This window comes from Polyodon spathula, chromosome 4 (genome assembly GCF_017654505.1).
Source record: "Polyodon spathula isolate WHYD16114869_AA chromosome 4, ASM1765450v1, whole genome shotgun sequence".
Classification (NCBI taxonomy): Eukaryota; Metazoa; Chordata; class Actinopteri; order Acipenseriformes; family Polyodontidae; genus Polyodon; species Polyodon spathula.
In genome coordinates this window covers 85,238,065-85,263,462 of record NC_054537.1, presented here as the reverse complement: position 1 = coordinate 85,263,462, position 25,398 = coordinate 85,238,065, and the positions used below count along the sequence as shown (strand labels likewise).

Below are 25,398 nucleotides of genomic sequence, written 5' to 3'. Positions count from 1 at the left end.
ACACTTTACTTTGAGGAAACGGCAAAGGCAAGGAATGAAAATAAAAAGTAGTGAAAAAGGAAATAAATAAAAGGTGGCAGAGGTCACACTAGCCTTTAAAAATGTGCATTTGTAAAAAGCATACCATCTCAATCTACATTTTCAAACATAGCATCTGCATATTGCATGAAAAATTATATTTCAGATTAACAAATTTAACATGCCAAACAGTACACAGTATAAATAATGGTGACAGAAATAGACATAGACAAGTTTACCATGAAACGTTTTCTTTTGAAAATCCCCCAATCCCAACGTCACAATCAGTTGTAGAACATGTAACAATGTATTTGTGGGTAGCTGTCACCCTCATAACTTTACAGTTTTTCTGTTTAAAAGTTCTTTACATTTTCCTTTTAAATAACTTGTCCTCTTTCCAAATCAAAGTTTGCTGGACTGACAGCTAGAGCCCTGTTCTGCTGATATTCTAGATACATCATTGCAATTGCTATAAGTTTTGCGAAAGGAAAGATTTCGAAATAGTTCTCAATGAAAATCTGCAGGCCTCATCAATGGTCATAAAACTGTTTTCTGAGCATGTGTTTTACTTGTTCAAATTCTAGGCAGAGTGTCAACAGGTAAGATGCTGTGATACAGATTACTGAGTCACTCTAACACCTGGGACATGCGCAGTGCTACATGGGATACTGAGACCTCTGCAACTTTTTTGTTTAAAAAAAAAAAAAAAAAAAAATAGCTGCAAGGCTGCAGCGAGCAGTGGATCGATTTTTACACATTGCATAAAACTGCTTGGTAATGGAAACAAAATTATGGGATACGGATGAAAAGGAGATCTGTTTTCTTTTACATCTATGTTTTAGAAACTCACTGCTGTTATTTTTTTTTGTTGTTTTATTAAAATGTCCTGCGTATAACACAGAATTCTGCGTAAATGTGACCTCAGAAATGCGGTGTCAACTTTATGTACTATTTATTTCGGAAATAAACAAAACAACATTTAACTGCTATTTGGCATCCTTTGTTTTGTAGTTAATTCACTGGGGTAAAGTAAGGCCTGTGCAACGTATTATATAGTCCTGTGATATGTTTCTACTTTGATGTGTCACACAGGCACACACATGGGCCACGCCCCGCTGCCCATGCTGCTATGTTGGTCTGCCTGCGGCCTGAGCAATATAGGCTGTTACTACTTTTTGAAAACGAACAAATATCCGAACGAATATTTAAGTTTATGAGCGAATATCCAAACTTGAAAATCCTTTGTTCATCCCAGCACTAATATATTGTAATGACCCGGACAATTGTATTGTTGCAGGACGTGTTGTCTGTCCCGTTTGTCTTGTCTATCTTTTGTTATGTTTATTGTAAGGGGACCGGGTCACGCTGTTAGTTAGCGGCGGGAAAATTGATTGAGCCAAACAGCGGCGGGAAATGAGGAGAGGATATAAGGGGGTGCATGAGTGACAGAGGGGGAGGGACTGAAACTGAGAGTGAGTGACAGCGACTTGAGAGAAAGCGAGAAAGATAGCAATAAAGTGTAAATAAGGGTTTGCTGTTTTGGTGGCGTGACTTCCAACACCTGACAGGAATTCTGTTGTAATAAAAATTTGAGATCACGAATTCCACACTGTCTCCCTGAGTCCTCCTTAATAAACCTGAGAAAAACGCTACAATATGTACACTGTATATAGCTTTACTACACAAGACCTGTTTTTAGAGGGAAGGTCAGACAATTACCAGAACAGTATGTTCTACAACCATTTTCTAAAGTAGATCTTGACTTAGAATTAACTTGTCCGTGTACATTCTGTAATACAAAAATAAATAATAGACTGTAGGGACGAAAAATGAAATCAATCTCCAAGAGTCGGTGATAAAGAAGGTAGTCTTTATTCAAGCAGATATCTGGAGAGAGAACACTTCACAGGCAATCTGTTAATGCTTCTCTAACAGGTATACACTTAAACAATGATAAATATACTAACGTATTGGAAAAAGGACAGATCTCAACCAATAAAAGCATGCCAGCCTCCTTTAGTGATCATATGGCAGGCTCTGTAAGATGCTAAAGTTTCCTCTCCCTGCGGTTTGCAGTTCTTACAAAAGAAGGAACTGCGATACAATGTGAAACTGTAAACAGAATTCACCTTCACCATATTCTGTTACAAAAGAACCCACCACTGCAGCATGAAAACACTGCACAACATTTAATATCTTAAAAATGAGATAGGTCAGGCACGGCCAGCTCGGTGTCCCGCTGTTATGACAATGCAATGGAAGTGTACTGTCTGTTTACCATCATTATTAATTAATTTAGTTAATTTAGTTTAGTAATTTTGTTCTAAGTTAAGTTATATAGAATCATCCTCATATCACTCAGTTACAGTGCATAATAATATAAAAAATAATAAGCCTTTATACACAAGGGGGGGGCCCCCCCCCCTGTAAGTTTTTTTTTTAAATTGTGCACAAAAAATATAATGTATGATTCCAAAAATCTAGGTTATATATATATATATTTATATTATATATATATACTATAATATATATATATATATATATTGAAGCTCTGAAAAATACAGCTAAGACGACCGTTCGCAAATTTTTCTTAAATCAGCATCTCTACATGTATGGCAGCCATTCCATTCCAGTGTCTGTTGAATTCCAACACAGGCACACTTCATTCTACTGAATGAGGTACTGATCCTACAGTGAGCTTGTGATGTGTATAAATAAATAGAATGGAATTCTCACAACAATAATAGTTCTGACAATTACATATATTTTCCCCAGCTGTTGATGCAATACTTTTTATTCCCTCTGTGTTTGTCTCCAATTCATACACATTTATTTCCACTTTTGGCTGGAGTAACTGTTGTAACTCAAGATATCCTAGGCCTTGCCTCTCAGTAAATGATGAGTGTGGTAAGTCCCAAGGATTTTGGTTTTTTTTTTGTGTTGATATACTTATTGGGTGAAGACTGCACGTTTACCATGCACTCAAAGATTTTACTTAATAGAACTGTGGCTCAGAAGGGCTAACTTCCCAGTTACTTTTCAGATGCATTATCTGTCATATATTAGCTGCATAGAACATTGCAGGTGTCAAAATATCAAACCCCTTTGAGAAGTAGTAAGGCAAAATGTTAAATAAGTGGGAATTATCAAAGATGAGAAGAGTGAACAAGTTTCTTGATTCAAGGAAATGTTCACTGTCATGAAGAGTTTGGCCAGAAGACATGGGAGAATGAAGAAACTAACTGCTTTTAAGAATCTGGGCTGACCCTGAAATCCATACCGTCAATGAGTGCTCTCCAGAATATATGCGTAGTATGTACAGTGAAAATAAAAATAGCAACAAACGTTCTTTCAATTGCAGAATCTGTTGCTTGGGCACTTTTATTTTTTCTCTGAACATAGTACTGTTACAGGTTTCTTTAAAACACAGCACAATACTGTCCCACAATCCCCCAGTGACATGGAAAAAGCACCGAAAAAGAAGCATAAGGTAGTCCAAGATGAGTGTTATTCAAGGTCTGAAATCAGTGGTAGGATGTCCACATGTAGTGATAATCTGTAACACATTTTGTTTAACTGGACTGCCAAGTAATTTCTACTTTCTCACACACCCAACAACTATATTGGAGCTGTCAATACAATCATTATTAAAATGTTACTGAATTTTGCTTATTTTATCTTAATGTAGAGATCAATGAACAATACAGCTAAGTTCAAAGGCCCTCTGTAATACTGGAACTAATTATCTCTGCTGACAAGACATCTTGGCAATGAAATCATATTTCAACTGAACTATGGTGCCATTTCCTTGATTATATATATATATATATATATATATATATATATATATATATATATATATATATACACAAAAAACTAAGAATTCCCTCAAATTCTCATGATCTTTATCCTTCATTTTAAGATTGTTGTAGTGTAAAAACTTGACCCCAATTTCCCTAGTTCTGTGGCAAACGTAACCATATCAGTGCTGGATACTACTTCAGCTACAAGTACAAGTTTTTTTGGTTAAAATGCACATACATTTAAGATGAGAACCAACTGAGTAAACAGATATCCTTACAGTAATTACTGTACATATGACTGAAACACATTCTTCAGCTGCAATTCATATTTGTGGAAAGACAAACCCTGCGGATAATCTTACCTGTACTGCCACTGCAGAAAAATAAGGATTGAGAGAACTCTGTGCACCATGTTGTTGAGATTAGAAAGGCGGAAACTGCACAAGCAGACAAATCACAACTGGTTAAGAGGTTCTCTGTATGAAAGCTATGCAATATCTTCTCATTTTGGTAATAGGAGGCTTAGTGGTCCAGTGGTTAAAGAAAGGGGCTTGACACCAGGAGGAGGTTCAAATCCCATCTCAGCCTTTGACTTGCTGTGTGTGACTCTGAGCAAGTCACTTAACCTCCTTGTACTCTGTCCTTCTGATGAGACGTAAAATCGAGGTCCTGTTGTAAGTGGCTCTGAAGCAATAGTTGTTGTTGAAGCATCGTTCACCCCTTAGTATCTGTAAGTCGATTTGGATAAAAGCATCTGCTAAATGACTAAATAATAATGATAATACATCACTATTGTGAAACTTGGTCAGCATATTTTATATTGATTCTATAACTGTTGCATAAATATTCAACCATATGATGGACAGTCTATTTCCAAATGTAAACTAATAAACAAAATATTTCCCATGTTGCATTGTGTTTCTTGTACTGTGGTTTTAAAGTGCAAAACATGTTTATGATTGATAAAGAAATCACTTTCCAGAATTATAAAATATGTCCTTCATAAAAAATAATGTTTGAGGTTTTTCATTAATACGAATTTCCTAAAAACAAAAAATGAAGCTGCCCTATCTGAAACCACTTAAGACTGGAATGTCGAAAGCCTGTTAGCAATGATTTTTTTTTTTTCACAATTAATCAGCAAATCCTACATGTAATTATATCATGTCTGTAATATGTGAGGGATATACTGAGGGGTGCAGCTAATATTACCAATATGTTTTGTTGCACAGTCTATAAGAAAGCCAAAAACGTTAGGTCAGTCTGTATGCAAAAATATACACCCTCCCTGCACGCTGACATATGCCTCACTGTAGAGTTTTGTGTGCTCTTTTTGCTTTGAAATTAAACATGTATTGTCTAGTCTAGTGTAATACCTTTCTCAACACAGAGAGGAATAAGGCCTGGTAGGTGTTTTCTCAGGTTCATTTACAGCTGGCAATCTTCTTTATTAGGAACACTGCATTGGAAATAACATGTCTTGCAACCTCACATTCTCCAAAAGTTTATGACTGCTAAAGAATGCTCATACCAAACATTCTCAGGTCTAACAGGGAGCAAAACTAGTTGGTTACAAAATGATAATGATCTGAGGAATTTTGCAACTATTACAATGTATCCACTCAGGGGTGGATAAAAGCTGGGTGTCCAACACTCACTTTGTCTTCCACAGGAGGAATAAACTAGCTGCGGTATCAAAATCTTAAGACGACAGATAGACTGTGAAGTTCCAATGAATGAGTAAAGTGATTGCCTTTAAAGAAATACAGCTGACATTCTTCCAAGGTAACCGCTGCATTTTGTCAGTAAAATGTTTGTTCCACCTACAGTATTCACACAACGTGCTATATTAATGCTGTTCAGATGGAATGGAAGCAGTTGCCGGATCTATCATGCTGATTTTGTCAGCTGTTAAGAGTGTGAGAATTCAGCCAGGCAATCACTGAGGCTATGAATTATAGCACATGAAGCTGAAGCAATACATTTCCTGTCAGAGAGGTGTGGCAACACAGACTGCATTGCACTTTTTACTGAGTTGCCTAAGCGACTGTAGGCCATGGTGTGGATCTGTTGGTGGAAGGGCATATTTAAGCTATGATCCTTGTTTACAGAATTTTAATAATTTAGGTCTGCTGTTTAAGAATAATAGACATCTACATTCACCTACTTATCACTGAGGTCATGGTTTGGGCACTATATATTATGTAGTATGGCTTTTTACAATGCCATTTTAAACTGACAGTTTGTAATAAGCTATGGATTTAATTCTCATTAAAAACACCCAATGAATAATGTTGTGATCGTTGTACATACTTTTGTCCACCAACATGATTATTTTTCATTTCATGTTGCCAGAGGGGCAGTCTTCTGTTTGTTGAACATTTTCATTTTTACATTTTAATTACTTTGCTAGTAATTGATGTAAATAACCATTGCTGTTTCCTTGTGTATGACAAATGTTTTCTGACAAGAGATGCACCCGAATTTCAGATTCCATTGGTGATCACGCCAAATTGTTAAGGAGCACAATGTATTCTACTTTTAAACTGATACATTTATGATACATAACTAGAAGAGAACTCTAAGAACAAAACAGTCAAATCTATACTAATATATTCCATGCAGAATCACTTGGCTTTGAGTGAATCACTGTTAAATGGGCTTAGTTGTAGTTAGTCTATTTGTTCATAGCTTTCTACAGTATATCATAATTTTGATGTAGATATATTACTTTATACTACAAACATGACTATATCTAGCGTGGGATACATTTCTGTTATTCCACTTAAGTGGAATAACGTGCTTACCGGGCCTAGTTTAGAATGTGTCTTTGCTTACATTACAATCCAGTGGCGTGCTGCTGAAATTGACAGACTGAACTTAAGCTTCTATCTAAAAAAGATGTTTTGAAATGAATCTGCGTCAAACCTGATATTAAAAGAAAAAAGAAATGCAAACATTGTATTTCGCTTATTATATTACTTGTCCAACAATATTTGGCTTACATGCTTCAAACCCATGAAACTTGTTTTTTTTTTATCACCTAGGTTATAAAGGACATGGAATGAAATTTGAATTAATCAGTCACCAAAGAGAACAAACTTAAGTTGAGCTGGTGGCTTAAATATATATTTTACTAGCAGAGACATTTCATTATGTGTAAAAGAGCTGAATGGACCTACTTTTAGAGGAAAAATGTACCAATTACCAGAGTACAAGGTCCATCTAGACCCATTTTCAGGGAAAGTATACAGTAACTGGGTCTAAAGTGTTTATGTCTCATGCTTTCCTGGAATGTTTAAGTTAAGACCTCACCTAGAATACTGTGTTCAGATCTGGACACCTTGCTACAAAAGGATATTGCAGCTCTAGAAAGAGCGCAAACAACAGCGACCAGAATTATTCAGGTTTTAAAAGGCATGTCATATGCAGACAGGCTTAAAGAATTGAATCTATTCCGTCTTGAACAAAGAAGACTACACTGTGATCTCATTCAAGCATTCAAAATTCAAAAAGGTATTGACAATGTCGACCCAAGGGACTTTTTGACCTGAAAAAAGAAACAAGGACCAGAGGTCACAAATGGAGATTTGACAAAACGGGCATTAAAAACAGAAAATAGGAGGCACTTTTTTACACAGGGAATTGTGAGAGTCTGGAAACAACTCCCTAGTAATGTTGTTGAAGCCGACACCCTGGGATCCTTCAAGAAGCTGCTTGATGAGATTTTGGGACCAATAAGCTACTAACAACCAAATGAGCAAAATGGGCCGAATGGCCTCCTCTCATTTGTAACCTCTCATGTTATTATCTATTGTCAAAAACTGTGTGTACTGTAGAAATGTAAGCACAGCAAACCAAATCAATTCACAGTGACATAGGAAGCCTTGAAAAGTATGCTACACAATAATCTGTATGCATGGTTCGCCACACAATGCTACATGGAGCTTCAATAAATAAAAGCTGCGATCCCAGCCAGGTTACATTCTTTTAAGGCATTTCATTAGGATTAGTGTTCTCAGGCACTGCAGTCTAAGACTGGATGGCAATGGAAGACTTATATCCTAATAGTTAACTAATAGTTAGGAATGTATACATACTGCTATATTCTGGTAGGAATTTATTAAGAAACTTTAAATTGTATTTGAGCTTGTGTTACTGTATCCAGTAGTAGTGGATGCATCACTTTTAAACCTGGAATTAGTCACCATGTCATTAGATTGTTAATCCAGTTTAATTGTTATTACAATTTTTTAATTATAACAATTTTTAACAATAATTGTTTTTAAATTCACAGGCAACAAATATTTTTTTTTAGTATGTATAAGTAAAAAAAATGTTTATGTAAGAAAAAAATACATTAATCATTAGAAAAAACACAAAATGTAAATTTCATGCACACCTGTTACACGGTATAAAGTAATAACGTTGCCTGTATAAACATGGAATGTAAAAAAAACAGAATGTCATTGATGTCTTCGAATTGCTCAGATACTCATTATACACTGGATAAACTGAAAGAAAAAGAAAAAACGAATTAAGAGATTTTGTTTTTGACAGTGAATATCAGACTTTTTAAAACCAAAAAATGTGTTTGACAGGCTCATTTGTAACATTTAACATTATGTTTTAACACTTCTCAAAGGGCTTTGATATTTTTACCTTTTACATAATTTAAGTATAGCTTTTAAAATAAATTCTGAATAGAATTGTTATATAATTGAAATGAGATGCATAATAACTTGCATATTATTAGCAACTAATAAAGGATAATGCATCTGAAAAGTTATTCGGGAAGTTGGCCCTTCTCAGTCACCGTTTTAATGAAGTACATGTGTAGGAGCACAGGAAAAGCATCATGCTGCTTTCAACAGGAAAAGAAGTTCAGAAATGTCTTCAGAAAACTTACATCATCGTATGCAAAGCTGGCTACACCCCGCTGACTCTGATCCCTTCTTCTAAAAGCATCTGTTATATGAAAAAATAGATCCAAATGACAATTCCTAGGTATAAATGACAATTCACGCACACATACCATCTATGGCTTTTTATGTACTTGTCCTACTGGTTTCATAGAGTCCATTTACCGCTAAAAGCAGGCGATAATGTTACAATATCATCTGTAAAGCTGGGCTTGCGCAAACATTTTTATGACATCCCGTAATTGTTTTTGAAAATGCTGTTTTTTTCCATGCTCGGTCAAACTTAATTTGTCTTGCAAGTCTATTCAGTATTATACAGTAAAATAAAATCTCCACTTAGTGCTAATGACAGTAATTGGAGCTTACCTGGTCTCAGTGTTGCGATTTCACTGTACTGAGTCCTATCTAAATAGCACTGTTTCTTGTTTCTTCCAGTTTTACATTAAGAAGTGCCCATCAGATATGTAGTTCTCCCAAAACCAATAACTAATGTGGTTTTAAGTCATATTCTTATGTTTTCTGTACAATGCAATACAGTCTACCCAGATATAAGAATTACTCTCCTTAACTTTAATAACACTTGCCACACACTGGTTTAGATGGTAACTGAAGGCCTAAAGCATGGGCAGCTTCAGCGCAAGCTTGCTATGTTATCCAGCTAGTGTGGACTATTCGCTTGCTTCTTCCAAACCCTTACAATATTTAGGTCTCACACTAGCTAAGAGTAAGTAAGAAAGTCAATGAAAAGAAAGATGAAAAACATACCAGTCAGGGTCCTAAGCTTGATACAACAAGCCACATAGTCATCAAAAGCAATCAACCCGTGGGTGCTAAATCGCTTTAGGATTACAACCAGAGCATTGGGATTTATAGAGTAGCCTAAAAAAAGAGAAAGTTAAAGGAAAACAAGTATTAAAGTAATTGAAGCAAACAGAAAAATAAATACAAATCCATAAACCCATTTTGCACTTCCATTGACTACATAGTTCTCAAATGTGCAGTTTTTAGCATTCACGTGTACAGTATACACTGCAGGTACTCATGACTTCAACGTAATGTTGCATTTTACTCTCATGAAGTGCGTTGTCTCACGACAGGTAAATTACTGGCCTTGGCTACCATTGTAACTCATACTGTATGTAACTCTGGCTAGATCCGCCTAAGGTTACAATCACTTACCCATGCTAGCGATCGACTGCCTCATTTCTTCAGGATCTACTGTGCCACTCCTATCCTTGTCCATAGTCATGAAGTGCTGTTTCCAGGCACTTAAAACAGCCCATAACTCCTTGAATTCATTGAAACCCATTTTACAAGAGCAATCCCTCTTTGACATAATGTTAAGGAACACAGCACTAACATAAAGGTGTGTTAGCCCTTTAAGGGTGAAGTCCATTTTAAAGTCCTCTATCAATTATTGCAGCAATGACATGTATTCCAGATTCAGTTATATTAGATTCAATGTACTTTGGCTTAAATAGCATGAATTAACAAAAAAAAAAAAAAAAAAAAAAAAAAAACTTGTCTTGGTTTTTCTCTTAAGCTGGTATTGTTGGTTCAAAAATGACACATTATTACATTATCTTCTACCTGTGCTAAGGTAGTAGAACATTTGGTTGGCAAGTAGGAAACAGCATAGTGCTTATATAAGATTGTGCGACATTTTCAAAACAGTGAATAAATAGTATTTGATAAACAAATACAAATACCAAAACACAACTAAAAATAAAAATCACAATTCTAACTAACATTATGCTTGGTTACTGATTTGCAACTTTCCATACAATATAAAACACTATTATTTTGCTTATTTCTTTGTATTTACAGTAAAAACAGTTGGAACACACTGTATGAGAAGACCAGACATGCTGTTTTTTCTGTGTGTAAGAAATACTGGAAGTAATAACAATCACAATGTTTATTATGAAATGCTGCATGGGTTTAACATTTGTTAAATTAGAAGTAGGGCTTCCAATTTTCAGTTTTACCCGATAAAAACCAATAAAACACCCCTTATACAAAAAAAAAGAAATCTGTGTATAGCCAATAAACACCGGAAAAACACTGGAAATGGTTACTCAATTCACGTTGACTTCACCCCTTTCCCGCGAAAAAAATAAAATACCTACAAGTTAAAAAGTAAATATAACAAATCCCAATGCAGTTGGGCAATATCCCTCCTTACTGACTTGAATCTCACATTGATTCGTTCTGAATACTTTAAACCCACCCATCTACTGAGTGGTAGCAAATTCGTACATTTCTATTGGAGGATTGTAACACACTTGTGAGATTTAAAGGAAGATGTTCTTGCTCGCGAGACTTAAAGCTATATTACAATACTATAGGTAATATTTATTTACACGCTCATGGAATTTAAAATAGAACTGCAAATCATGGCAAAATGTAACAAAAAATGCCTAAGCACACAAAAAAAACCCAGAGGATTTTGTTGTGGAAGACAGCAAAGGAAAGAAGGTACAATTGAAGTGCTGTTTTGTCGAGTTGCTGTACATATTGTGACAGAAAAAAGAAAAAAAAAACTAAGTAATCGAAAACAATACATTTCATACAGTATAAAAAGAGAAAAATAAGCACTGAAAAATGACATTAACAAAAAACAGAAAAGAAGCCCTAATTATAATAAGCCATATAGAAATGGGTTAATTGAAACTGAAGGATACATCCAGCATGCTGATCATCAGCCTGCAAGTCTCAATGTTGAATGCTGCAAATAAAAGATACAACAAAACACATAATTAGGACATACATTTACAGGCACTCAGAGTTTCCAGTTTTAGTTTTTCTGTTAAGGACCTTTCTTTGTAAAGATGTTTCTGTTGCACTAGCTCTCATAAAATGAATCTTGTGAGGAGCACAAGGACTTGTAGAAAATGACTGTTGATGGTTTTGCTTCAGGGAGGATGAGTGCACACTCTCCCAGGAGACCCCTGTAGAAGTGGCACCACGACCTCATTATGGTTCAGCCTAAATGATTCTGTATGAAAGAAGAAACAGCTAAACAGCTTACGTTTGTAGCTTCCAGAAATGTTTGACTGGGTAAGGCATCTTTGGAGCTCATCAGCATCTATTTGACCATCCTAGATGGAAAGGAACGAAGAAAAAAAAAAAGGTAAAAAAATAACTGGACTGTAGGTCATGTTTTTTGCATGTTACTAATTGTAATAGAGATAATTAAGGAAGATCAACCTGTAGTGTAAAACCACTAATTAGTTAGTGCTGCTAATTTACACTTCCAACTTTCCAAAGTTTCATGTCACCTTGATAAGCAATTCTCCATATATGCGCAAACATAAGTGTGGCATACATACAGACGGACGGCTGAATGGACAGACATCTCTCTATATCCCCAGAATCTGAGACTCAATAATTTAAACTAAGTAAAATACCAAGTTTCATGACAATTGGATAGATGGTTTTGCAGATATAGAGAAATCTGAAGTGTGACTTCTCTATATCCCCTTCACAGGGTATTTCATGGAACAAATAAACATACAGGTACCGTCCTGTTTAAACCCATCCTTAGTTACTGACAGTGCTTTAGCCACCAAAGACAGTGCTAGAAACATAGAACTGTGTTATGTGTTACACTGAAACTAAAGAGGCTTTGTCACAATTTGCAACTATGTATATTTGTTTTTCACATTGTCAATGTATAATTGTATTTTTATCAAACAATATGAAATGCTAAACTGAAATCACAAGCCCTTTTCTAAATGTTATGTTTGAAATGTGCAATACTATAATTAACTAATTGTTGAAATTACTGTTGCATAAAACGGTGTTTGCTTTTCTGTGGATTCGTTAAACAATATACCCGACCCACACTCCCCTTCTCATCACAGCCACTCTTACTTAGAAGATTCAAGAATTAACCAATCAAAATGTGATGTCACAGAAATGCATTAATTTGCAAATAAAGCACTTGTTGAGTTTAAAACTATAAAATGACCTTTACATTGATGAAAGCACAAGCCAAATATCTGTAATCCTGACCACAGAGACAACCTTACCTGTCCTGCCACTGCAGAAAAATAAGGATACAGAGGATCCTGTGCTTGACCAGGGAATCCTGCATAACCAGGGGCTCCAGGGGCACCACCATACTGTAGAGTAAAGAACAGAGAAACCAGAATATTAATAAAACTAAAATTTAAAAAAAGGAAAAGGGTTCCGAGTGCATTGTGCAACACCCAAGATCGGTAACTTATAGGAAACCATAAGGCTACTGTTCCAAAATTGGTCATGCATGAAATACCGAAATACTGAATTTCCTGGGCAATGCCGGATACTTCAGCTAGTATAACATATCCAACGTATTCTGCGCCTGACAGTTGATGTTTAGATACTGTACATATGAAACAAAGCACAATTGAAAAAAAAGGGGAAATATTATTTCTCAAAGACCTCAACTATAATATTGTTAGTTTCATTTTGATAAAATGAAACTAAAAATAAACTAATAACTGTTTTACTTTTTGTTTCAACTGAAACTGAGAATTAAAAAGAAAAAAAAAACATAATAAATGGGTAACAATATACTGCAATAAAATACGGCAAAGTGTTTCCATATGCTATGATGTCAGCTAAATCAATACACGGTATCATATGGGCTATGTTTTGTTGCATAGCAACAATATGCCACTCACATTTTGTACTGTTATGGTTGGAAGCAAGCCAAAATAAAAACCATTGTATCAGCCCCTACACAAAGACTGAAAACAAGTCTTCACAAATATTATTTGTACTTGAACAGAAAACAAACTAGAACAGGGTGTAGACCAAGCCTATTGAATTAATTAGACATTTCTTAATTAATTTTATTTAAAAAAAAATGGTAATAAATTACATAAATCTTCATTTGCACAAATTATCCCAGCATATTTTAATGTTATAGTAATATTAAAAGTAAAATGTTTTCTTAATATTCTCTAGAACTGTTCAATTTTTTAAGTGAATTATTTTTGTCATACAGGGTTTTATTTTGTCAGTTACAGTAGTCCTTTGACTGTATTTTAATGTAGATATGCACTTTCTTAAAAATATATTGCTGTTGCTTCCTGTTCCGTCAGATTAATTTCAAAAGTACACTGCAATCAGACCATGGGACCTACAGCACAGGAAGTGATAAGTTACAAGGAAGCAGCAGTTACAACTATAACCTAGTTTAAAATTCTCAGGTTAACATTTGCAGCTGGAAAGCAAGTTCATAACCAGAACTCTAACTCTACAAATGTGTGTTTTTGTTACCCAAGCATACATTAATACTCAAAAGTTACAACCAGGCCCCCACAATTTTCAAGAAATCTTGTGTCAGAGTGTCAACTTTCTCCACCTAGAAGGCAGTTCCTATCAGGAACTTTGGATGGGAGAGGCTGTTAAAGGAGCAGAACACACACCTGCAGTTCTGGATCATTCAAAAGCTGCACAACACACATTACCTTTGTGCCTTTCACACAGTGCAGCAACTAAACATGCCACCAAGCAAGTCTGCTAACGACTACTTGACTTTACAGCTTACAAAGGTGTTTCAATCAACCTGGCAGTGAATTTTCCATTTGTCTCTACTCCTCACAGAATAAGATCTTAACAATCTGGAATCCATTATAGGGATTCTACCATTGTAACTACTGGTAACCCTTGACAACGTACTGGTTAGTTTTCATTCCTTGAGCCTCACTTTGTCTTCCACAAAGCGTTATGTAGTTGCGTAATCAAGATGTCATTATCTTGCCATAGAAAATCTTGCCTCATTTTTTTTTTTGCCTTTGGAAACAAGCAGATTTTCTTTCAGGTCAGTTTTAAATGTATTTAAACGTTGGCTGTGGTTGAAACCATAACTATGAAATTGGGGACAAGACTGAGTTCACACAGCCATCCAGCACTATGCTCTGTGTACTGCTTGACACTTGGGATTTGTACCAAAATGAAGAACAATGAAAAATGCATAAATGAGATATATCCACATTGTCAGGGAATGTATTTATTTTTTTTTCTGTCCGCCGAAAATTATATTGTTGTCTTATCTCAACTACATCAACGAAGCGGAAAAAAGAATGTGGACCGATGTACCCAGGAAACAGCGGTACTGAGCAGGAAGCTCGTATGAAGGCACACACAGACATACCCTGTTTCAAGACTGAACAGGTTTATTTCTCCACTACGGTCCTATGACATACATTGTGGTTGCAGTCACGAAAACAAAATTACCACATGAAATACCAGAAACGCTCAATTTATGTTATGACCCCAAAATAGGAGCCTACGTCATGTCCTCATTATTGGTTAATCGCTATTTACACACAGAAAAACTGTTCACTGCCTGACTACTAGTACTTACTCCTCCACCGTATCCAGCAGGTGCTCCAGGATACCCAGGGTAAGACATTTTATACAGACAGTACAGTTCTTGTAGTATCGCGTACAGAAAAATCACTTCACTTTACACAGGCAGGTGTGGCAACGGAGGGATATGGACCAAACCATTATAGATAAGCGGGTGGCAATTTTATTAAGCATTATCATTTACATTTTTATGAGCAGACAAAATAGTTTACACAAAGCGACACTAGATTATACTATTAAATACAGTCTTGCAACTACTCCGTTAGCTATATTGCTCTACGATAAAGTACATTCATTTTTTTTTTTTACAATGGTACGACCTAGATATTCTTCAATTGCTTCCGCACGAAAGTGCGTAGCATCCTGTCTGCTCAGGTTGTCATGTTATATTGTGCAGTGCGCTGTTTCTAGAGAACAAAAAAGTGGGATTGGTGGTGGGAGTTGATTATTCTATGCAAAACACTCCTTATCCACTGCGGCCCTTGTTAGTGACCAGACAGCATATTCTAGCAATGCCCCATAATGAGCGCCTTGCCTCGTTCATTACAAAAATGTGCATAATTGATGTTACAGTTTTAAGACCTACGGTATGTGTACTATGCAAAAGGGCTGTCACATTCCCAGGATGTGATCCTGTAATTGACATTCTTACCACAGAAGTGTGCTGAGCACAGTAATTAATGAATGTTTACTGAAAAGGTGTTTTTTTGTTGTTGTTGTTTGCACTAGGGGGTTGTCTCCACCAGAAAAAACCTTGTCCGGGTCAAAAACTGTACAATTAAAAGTGCGAAGTTTGGTTTTAAAAAAAGAAGAAATACAGCTGTTTTTAGGAAAACAACAACCATTCAGTATATCTTTATTTTTACTAAAATTCTGTTTAAATCAGGCATAAATAGAGACAGCTATGTTCCAAGGGTCCTTTCTACACTTCCTGTGTTTTCTTTATAGGGCAGAACAGCACATGACCTTTTAAGTATTTTAGTTTGATTAATTTAAAGAAAAATAATTTGTTTTGAACATTGTCAGAACCTTAACATGTCAACTCTGTACACCTTTTAGACTAAAATTAAAACATGATTTAAGATAACAAAAAAAATGTATAATTTTATTTGCACTTTGTGTTACCTTGAAACCAAGATGGCTAAAAAACAAATCTGAGCCCCATCAGATTCACAATGTAAAAATGGCCTGACAGAATTGACATGTATACTTACAGAGTTCATAAACACCTTCTTGTAATCTAGCCTTAATCTTATTTATTTATTTACTTTAGCTCGTACAATATCGGAAATCTACATTATTTAAATAATTTCAGTGAAATAACCAATTTTTTGGAAACTCTTCTTTTTTTAATGTAAAGTATCTGGACCATCTAAAACCTGCACACATAATTCCTTATAGAAAACCCAACTGTAAAACTGTTATTCTTTATTCTCAGCACCCTAAAGTCATCATGGTCGATGTCAAACTCAAGATCTGAAAGTGAATTTCTATACCCCCATGGACCCAGGGAAGGTAGAAGAGGTGTGTTTCTGTCTATCTGCTTTTCCTTCCATTTGATGATGTTGACATCCTTCTGCCTGGTGTTCATGGCTGAAGTGTAATGCTGGCTCCAGGGATCAGCCTATTTTGCCTCCCTGGTACAAACCACTGTGCGACCTCCCTAACACATTACCTATCGCATTAGCATGACAATTGTCTGGACTGAGCTGAGTAGGGTACTTCTCTGGGGTCTTCAAGTGCGCACCTTCCATCTTTGGTGTTTCATCGACTAGCCCACAAAGAGGGCTTGACAGTGATTCTGGTGTCCCATCATCACCCCCCTCCGTCCCCCACTCATCTAAGCCCAGCCTACTTACCTTCCATTACATCAACGTTGTTTTCTTTCTACGATGCTTGAGATCCCCATCCAGAATCTTTTCGTCTCAGCCAGAGCCAGTTGCTGCTCCTCTCTGCTGCTTCAAATAAGTTCTTCACTATGTGTCACAACTCTTGACCACTGAATACGATGTCACTGAGAAACCGGATTGTGGAGCGTGCCACAAATCCTCAACAACACACCTCCACTGGGTAAACCTGAACTCTCCATCCTCGCTGTTCCGCTTCAGCAGCGAGTTGAGCATACCGAAGTTTCTTCCTTTCATTCACCTCATTAACTCTACCAAGTGAACAAGGCATGCTGATCCAGACCACAAGATAATATCAGGTGAAAGGTTAGTGGTGGCAATCTCAGGTGGGAAAATAAGCCATTGTTCAACATCTGCCAGCATTTTCCAGTCTCTAGCAGCTTCCAGTTGTCCTAGACAAGTTTTGGTTTTAAAACCTTTTCTTGGTGGTTGCTCCCCTGGACGGAGGAATGATGTTCTTCATGTGTCATTGTCACAAAAACAGCTGGAGTGGGAGACGTCAGACCAGAAAAAGGAACCAGGAAATAAACAAAGAGGTGGAGTTTTGGGGAAGCTGAGCATTTCCTTGCGCTCAGCATTTAATAAATGAACAGACAGTAAATGAAAAGGTTGTAACAAAAACAGCACACTGCACGTGAGGCCAAAATAACAAACAAAATGGACTAACACTAAAACAAACAGTGGACTAACAGACAAACATGATAAGTCAAAACAATGGTTATATATTTTACTTTGTTTAGTTTTCTCGTTTTTAATTCTCTCCTCTCCACACCCGTTCTCCACTCACTGAACACACAACCCTGAGTGAGTGAAAACATGCTGCTTTTATGCAGCTGTACTGAGACTCGATTGCTAATCAATCATTCAGTTGGAGTTGCGGTAAAACTGTACGTGAATTAATAAAGTGCAATTCCCCGTGCTCACATATTATTGCATTTTACTTGCATGTGAAGTGTTGTACAATCCTCATGCCTAAATACAAATATACATTTTAAATACTAGTGTTACACAGACCAGTTTATATCCCGTGTACCAATGACTATACATCAAAATTAACACACAACATACAACACAAAATACACACAGGGGCGGGCCACTTTGCCACAGTTATATACTGTTGAAATTGGTAGCAACCTGTTGGTCATGGTGCGCTTGCCTTCCAATGATAAGGCCAAACATCGCATCACCTAGTTATGACACCAAGTAAACCATCCTTGGCTAAGATCCGTTTTACATCCTGTCAAAATGTGTCTTAATGTAGCTGGAGAGGAACACAAAGGACACGACGGATCCTTGCCTACCAATAGATTAAGGTTCTGTGGTGATGGGACAACATCATATGTTGACCTGATGAGGAAACTGATCCTGCTCTGTTCAATTGTCCACAGGTCTTGCCAGCCGATCTTGCATTGTTCCACACTCTCCCATCTCATCCATTCTCCCTGCTTGACCTGGGAAATGGCCTTTACACACCTGATCCTTTCCTCCTGCTTTTTCACCTTGACTACCAGCTTCCTCCTTTGAGCTAGGGTTGCCTTGTGCCATGTTTAGGAGGAGCTGAACTGAGACCAAAACCTACTTTTCCATGCTGAAGTTGCCCCATAATATCTCTGATTCGAAAGGGTAGCCTTAGCGTCTTCCACAGCTTTCTTTGCCGTCCATTTTCTTCCAGTTTTCAACACAGATGCTGCCTCCCTTATACATTTGTTGCTTGAATCTACTAATGTCATTTTCAGTCAGACTTTGGCGCACTTAAACCCCTCGGTTAGAGCAGAGTTCACATTATAAGTTCACATTCCTTTTGTTTACTGGCAATTAATTGAAACATTTGAATATTTTATTTCAATGGGTAAATATTTGAAAACAATTAAATGTCTTTAACCACTGGTTTAATGGCCTGTTTTAAGGTTATTGAATTGAACATGTTTAGCATTTTCCTCATTAGAAATCCTCCTCAACCACCATGTGGTAATTGCAAGACTTGGTACATAATTATACATGTAGGGTAATAATTAGGTTTTCGTTTTTGATTATTCATTAACTATTTGGGAATAGATGAAGATATTTGTATTTGTTTTTCCAAATAACATACATATATTTAAATATTTTCAAATAGTATTTGTTTTCTGCAAAATAAAAGAAATGCAATATTTTCAAGTAATATTTGACTTTGTGCAATTAATATTTGAATATTTAAAAACAAAATTAATTTATTTGAGCATATATATTTATATATTTCAACTATTTGAAATAGTTTAGGTTTACAAATAAAATATTAAATACAACTATATTTGTCCCAGGTCTGGTTTTGTATGTTAATTTTAATGTCCCTATGGTGGCTATAAGTCATGGGGATCTACATTTTCATGATATTGATAGCTCAAATTTTGTATTTACAGAGTAAGAACTTTTGCCACTGACATACATATTGTAAATCAGTTTGTGTTTGTGTACATTGCAGCTCACCACTTCCACCCACCTACCATTTATGAGGACTGAAGATCTACAGACAACCTTTGTTCCCGAGCTTGTTTCAAGCTAATATCACCTGCCACGAATAAGAAATGGATGTTACTAAACCACTGAACCCTGGAGGCAAGGGGCCAGCCTAAAATGCCTGCTACGTGACTCGCTGGGATGGCTGACGTGCGATGATGCAAACTTCCCCCAGCTGCTTTTACCCCATAGCCCTGAGGGAATGTAAAAGACAATGCAGCGCACCTTGTAGGTCAAGATCAACACCTTTGAGCAGGTATTGACTATACACGTAGCTGCCAACACACTAGCTTAAAACTGCTTACTCCCTTATATCACATTTTTAATACAGGAGCGTTAAACTGCTAAACTGCAGTCTGTACGCTTTCAGCCCATATAAGAAAGACTGTTTACATTTCCTAAGATGACTTCACAATCTTTGGTCCCTGGGATAAAGATTTGAGGCTCATCTTTTCAGTCATTTACAATTCTCTATTCCTGTGTCTTCTGTATTTGTTACTGAAGTATAAAGTTTAGCAGAATGATTCTATAATTATGACTAGCTACCAATAACTAAATTATGTAACACCCGCTCGCTCAGAGGGGCTACAGAGGGGTTACTTTTAATATAGACTGTTGTCCGACTATGCCAGTTCAGTGTGATAAGCTAACAATAATCAGGTTCTTTTTATTCAGATATAGTGACAAGGTTTATGTGACAGCACAGTTAAGAGAAACAACACACTGTTCAATATCCAAGCGATCAATTACAGATTTTCCATTAGCAGGTCATCATAATTAAGATTTATCAAAATAGTCATTTTAAATCACCAAAGTGCAAACTGCAATACTGCACTTTAGTAAGAGTACGGTTCGTTAACCAGACGTAAATTGAGAATAATAATACACTGACCATTAAACATGTAACATGTTGTCTGGGCAGGGGAGGGAACATCAGAGCGAGATGAAAATTTGTATAACAATCTCTTACTTTACTTTCCATACGAAAGGTTCCAATTAGCAAATTGCGTAAATGATTACAGGTCATCTTGACCACTGTGACAATTTCATGTATAAAACCATCCCAGAACCTTATAACAATATTATTATAAAATGGCTTGGATAAATAAAAAAATGTGATTGGCTAAACAAGGTCACATGACCGTACAGTAATAATTGCCTTTCTGCAGTGCTAGGGCTGTTTTGCCAGAAGTTTTCCCCTCCAGATCAAGAGGATTCACATTTCAGCTCAGGGCAATCTGGAGGCAAGAAATGGGCAGAGTTTTTTTTTTTTTATTTTTTTTAAAGGTACATTTTAAATTTTAGAGAAGTTTCTAGAGTTTTTTTTTTTTTCCTGTCTGAAACCAGCTTTTAAAGAAGTGAAGCGTGTTTCAGTAGATTCCTATTAATTGCATATGCTACGTGCCTAACAGCTCTAAGCATTTAACCAGAATAGACACATTATCATAAGAAATGTGCTTCACAATTGTATGCAATTGTCAGGTATACAATTAAATGTGCCTGTAATGCACTGTATATTTTACCGATAATTGCATACTCTGGTTAATTGTATACAACTTTTAAGCACAGAGGCTATGTAATTAACAATAATCTACTGTAAAATGACTTAACATGATGTACATATTATTTAAAGTTAGATTTCAGTGCTACTTGCATGAATTGTCTCTTAATAAATTCAGATGTTGAACATTGCACAACATTGTGTGTGTTTACAATTAGGAAAATAAGGAACTTGCACCCTCATGCAAAAATAAATAAATAATAAAATCTCACTTCGCTGGGGGCTCTTTCTCTAGAGGTATACGGTGCAATGCTAAGGTTTTCTAGCATTTTTTAACCCTAACCCTAACCGGTTACTTTTAAAACAAACAAAGGTTATTAAAAAAAAAAAAAATGGCCTTGGAATGGTGCTAAGTCAATAGTGAAAATCGACAGTGGACAGAAGAATATGTGTTTATTTTGCCAGATCACAAGAATACAAAGCCAATATGCTTAATGTGCACTTCAACGGTTACAGTCTGCAAGTTGCAACATCTGCACTTCAAGACGAATCACAGTCATTTTAATGACAGCATTCCTCTTAAATCTAAAATATGCCATCTAAAATCTCCAGAGTTTTACCCTTGTGATCAGTCGAACAGCATCCAAACAGGAAAATGCAACAGCAGCAGCCTCCCTTCGGGTAGCATGGGTTCTTGCAAAAAAAAATAAAATAAAAAAATCACTGAAGCAGAGAGCCTGTGCAATAGAAATGGTCCATGAAGTGCTCAGTAATGAAGAGAAAGAGAAGTCAACAAGTCTAGATCTTGTTAAACAGGCTCTGTTGTCTGACAAGAGCTCAGCAAGATGCGTGGGCTTGCTTAGGGAGGACTTTCTGTTCTTTAATTTGAAAAAAAGGCTGCATTTGATGAATCACGTGACATAAACGACATTGCCCAGTTGTCAACTTTCGTCCACTTTGTTATGTTTGCTACCTTTGCATGGCCAAACCGCCGGTGAAACAATTTTTTGGAGAATCAACAAAGTTTTTTGAAATAGCAATCTGGTCTTCCGTAAAATAAACTTGATCACTCCATCCAGGGCGTGTCAAGTTGAAAGCATCAGTCAATGTACAGCTCTGTCACTGCACTCAACATTTACCTTAAAGTACAGAATTATATTTTATAGTGTGGTAATGTAAATACCTTCTCATGAAAACCAAATAATAAAGTTATGTGTCTTTTGCCAAAAAAAATTAAATGCAAATTGGAATATGTTATGAATATTTAGCGTATATACATTTGGTTAGCCTGTCGTTTTGAGTGTGTAAAGCAGTCTTTCTTTACTGTACGTCTTCACTGTTGAAAGGGCCTTTACATTTGACACAGACATACACGCACCACAATGCCTTGATTTTATAATGAATTGTAAAACTGCTTGAACATGTGTTTTCTACTTGCTAATCGACTGTTGAAATTCTGGACACAGATCGTATACTGTAAACCCCTGGTTGTGATATTGTAGCGTTTCACGCAGGAGACAGAAGAACGGGAGACGACATGCTGTTTTGCAGTCGAAACTCTTCCTTTTATTAAGCCACTGTTTATGAGCACCCTGTAGAGTCCACTGCTTCCACTGCTTCACTGCGGTCCTGGTAAACACACACGCAGCCTGACGAACACTCTCCCAAGCACCCGTTCCAGACACACGCAGCCTGGCGGACACTCTCCCGAGCACTGGCTACAGACACCCACTGCTGGACGCTCTCACGAGCAGCCAAACCAGCGTCGGGGCTCTGTTGCAGCAACCTAGATGCTTCTCTCAGCACCCAGCTCCAGCAGCTCAGCATCAGAAACAAGCACAGAAACAACAACACTCTGCACACCCCAAACACACACGCACACAAAACAACAACGACACAGCGCCCTTATATAACGTAGCTCCGCCCCTTTATGCTAACCATGTGAACAGATATCCCATTGGTCCTCAGCCGCACACCAGAACCAATGGGCACAGACAAACAACAGCCAATGACTGGGAGGGATCAGAATACAACAGTAATAACAGTACACGAACACAGTGGAAATACAGTACGCAAAACAGATGCACGGATTGCTACAATATTCATATACATACAGTGCTCGCTTGCACACACTTAGCTTTTATTTCTTGAAACTTTTTTTTCACACAATACAGAGTACCCTAGTAGTCTGTTGAAAATAAATACTCACTTTCTCCAAAACTAAACCTCGCTAAACAAAATACTTCAGACTGCCGTTGAACATCTATTTTATTTCCTGCAATGAGAGGTTTATCTGTTTTCTAGTCTTTTTTTTCCTGAGCTTTCTGATCCCCGTTTCTTGGACACACACACACACTCACACACATAGGCATATGAAAGAAGGTTTTTTAAAAATGTCCACAAAAGGTTTAAAGTATTAAAACAGTTCATTTTCAGGATGTTTCAGGCAAAAGACCTTCTTCAGCTGTTTAAAAAGAAAAGTAAACACAGTGCAGTGTTCTACAAACCAGTCTGCTAAATGCTTTTTAGATGAATAGCACTGTGTGTTGTATATTGTTATTATACAAAACTCATGGTTCTAAGCCATGATATAATCCCCGGTATAATAACTGTATAGGAAAAAAAATTCTATTTATATTTGAAATGTGGGATTTAGCTTTAGTGATGATCTTGTCCAGAAAGTAACAATTTTCAAAAAACAAAAAAAACACAAACATTTCCTCACTTTTGGCAAAGAAATCTTTATCGTCGCTACAAATACATCTGAGTCTTAACAGTGAACAGGGAATCGAGTCACGGCCAGCCTTAGGGTGTGAGGAGTCATACTGCAGATGTGAATGGGAATCAGCAGGTTTGTAGTAGACAGTGGTGTTAATGGTGGAATTCAAAACAGTGATGGAAATGTTTAAGATATACTATTGCCCTTTTCTGATATGTTCCATGTGAAATCCACGGTTGGGTGGAAATTTGTTACTGACTGAATGAACTGTTTTAAATCCTCACAAGAGTTGGTGGCAATGCCAGAAACGTCATCAATGTACCTAAGATATAGTTTAGGTGTGTTTCCACTGTATTGCTGTAAAACTTTGTTTTCAACTGATCCCACAAAAAGGCAAGCATATGATTGTCCCATTTTAATTCCCTTGCTAACACCCCTTACTTGAGTGTAAAAATCACCATCAAAGGAAAAACAATTCAATATGAGCACAAGTTCATCCAGATAATGCAGTAGACTATTCGTTTAGAGGTACATCTAAAATGTTCATGAATGTTGAATGAAGATTCAGTGCCTCTATCTCTGTTTATCTACGAAGTATAAGAATTAACAGCTCTACATCTCCTATTGCCAGACATTTTAATACAAATGCAGAAGACATTACAATTTGTGGTATAAATCACTACTATGGGACCAATGCAGTCAGGAAGCAAAAAGAATGTAAATTCATTTTCAAATTAGGCACTTTGGAACCTCTTGGAATGAACATTCTATTCTGAAGTCATCATGTCATCATCCTCCTTTTCTTTTCTTTTGAAAGACAACTTGTTTATAAGAACAGCTTGTTTACACACTGCTTTTTCCATCCAGCTGAAGGACTTGCAGTCTAAAACATCCTGATATCATTGATTTTGTATTTATTGTTCACAATTTTGTGTACCTACATTACCTTTTTCTTTTTTATTTTGCACCTTATGGTGCACAGCAGTTTTTTCTTTTTTTAAATTAATTATATATAGTATAAGATATGTTGCATTTTTTCTACTTTGTTGCATTATGAGCATCAACATTACTCAAAGCCTCCACTATTGTTTTCTATTATTATAACAACCTTGACTTGCATAAAGAAGGAAAAACATGGAGTAAAATAGCTTGCATGACTCGATTTTCAAGTGGTATCCAAAGCATAATCAACAAGTACAGAGAAACATCATCTGTAATTGACAAACCCAGGACTGGAAAACCCAGAAAGCTGTCTATCCACATTACACGGGGCAATTTTTGTCACCGGCGATATGTCATCAGTGATTTATTGTGAAAACCTTCTCACCATACACAGGGTGATTTTTGTCATCCAGTGAGAGAATGGCAGAAGGAAGACTGGCAGTTTTATGTGCTTTGAAAAACAGTTAATGTAAATGGGGGTGCAGGGTTTATATATATATATATATATATATATATATATATATATATATATATATATATATACTATATGTACCAAACATCAAAAGAAACATATCACTATTATAACACATTTATTTTCGAAAAGAAATAAGTTATATAAATGATGGACATTAATAAAATGTTTTTGGTTTCTTTTTAATCACTCGATCATTCATCCTTGACCATGACATGCTTGAGTGACTACCACTGAAGCATATGCACTTCA

At 36.3% G+C, this 25,398-nt stretch overlaps 1 protein-coding gene and 1 long non-coding RNA gene across 2 annotated transcripts; one reads left to right on the top strand and one right to left on the bottom strand.

Moving 5' to 3' along the window:
* Positions 1-8,162: 8,162 nt before the first annotated feature.
* On the bottom strand, positions 8,163-15,236 carry sri (sorcin). Its single transcript, XM_041248841.1, has 8 exons — positions 15,105-15,236; positions 12,778-12,870; positions 11,775-11,844; positions 11,428-11,471; positions 9,923-10,070; positions 9,509-9,622; positions 8,731-8,789; positions 8,163-8,335 (listed from the first exon to the last, which is right to left on the bottom strand). Exons 1-8 carry the CDS (start codon positions 15,150-15,152, stop codon positions 8,309-8,311), a joined length of 603 nt encoding a protein of 200 aa, XP_041104775.1. The 5' UTR covers positions 15,153-15,236; the 3' UTR covers positions 8,163-8,308.
* On the top strand, positions 14,660-23,356 carry LOC121315010. Its single transcript, XR_005950187.1, has 3 exons — positions 14,660-15,143; positions 16,548-16,633; positions 19,478-23,356. It is a non-coding gene; the product is annotated as an uncharacterized LOC121315010 (long non-coding RNA).
* The last annotated feature ends 2,042 nt before the right edge of the window (positions 23,357-25,398 follow it).

What these genes read in the sequence shown, in the direction of transcription:
- sri (XM_041248841.1), bottom strand. Translation starts at nt 15,152, where the DNA reads ATGTCTTACCCTGGGTATCCTGGAGCACCTGCTGGATACGGTGGAGGA. An exon ending in CATTTCTGGAAGCTACAAAC is followed by an intron (nt 11,472 to 11,774) that starts GTAAGCTGTTTA and finishes TTTTATTTGCAG; the next exon opens with CATTCAACATTGAGACTTGC. An exon ending in TGATGATCAGCATGCTGGAT is followed by an intron (nt 10,071 to 11,427) that starts GTATCCTTCAGT and finishes ATTATGTCAAAG; the next exon opens with AGGGATTGCTCTTGTAAAAT.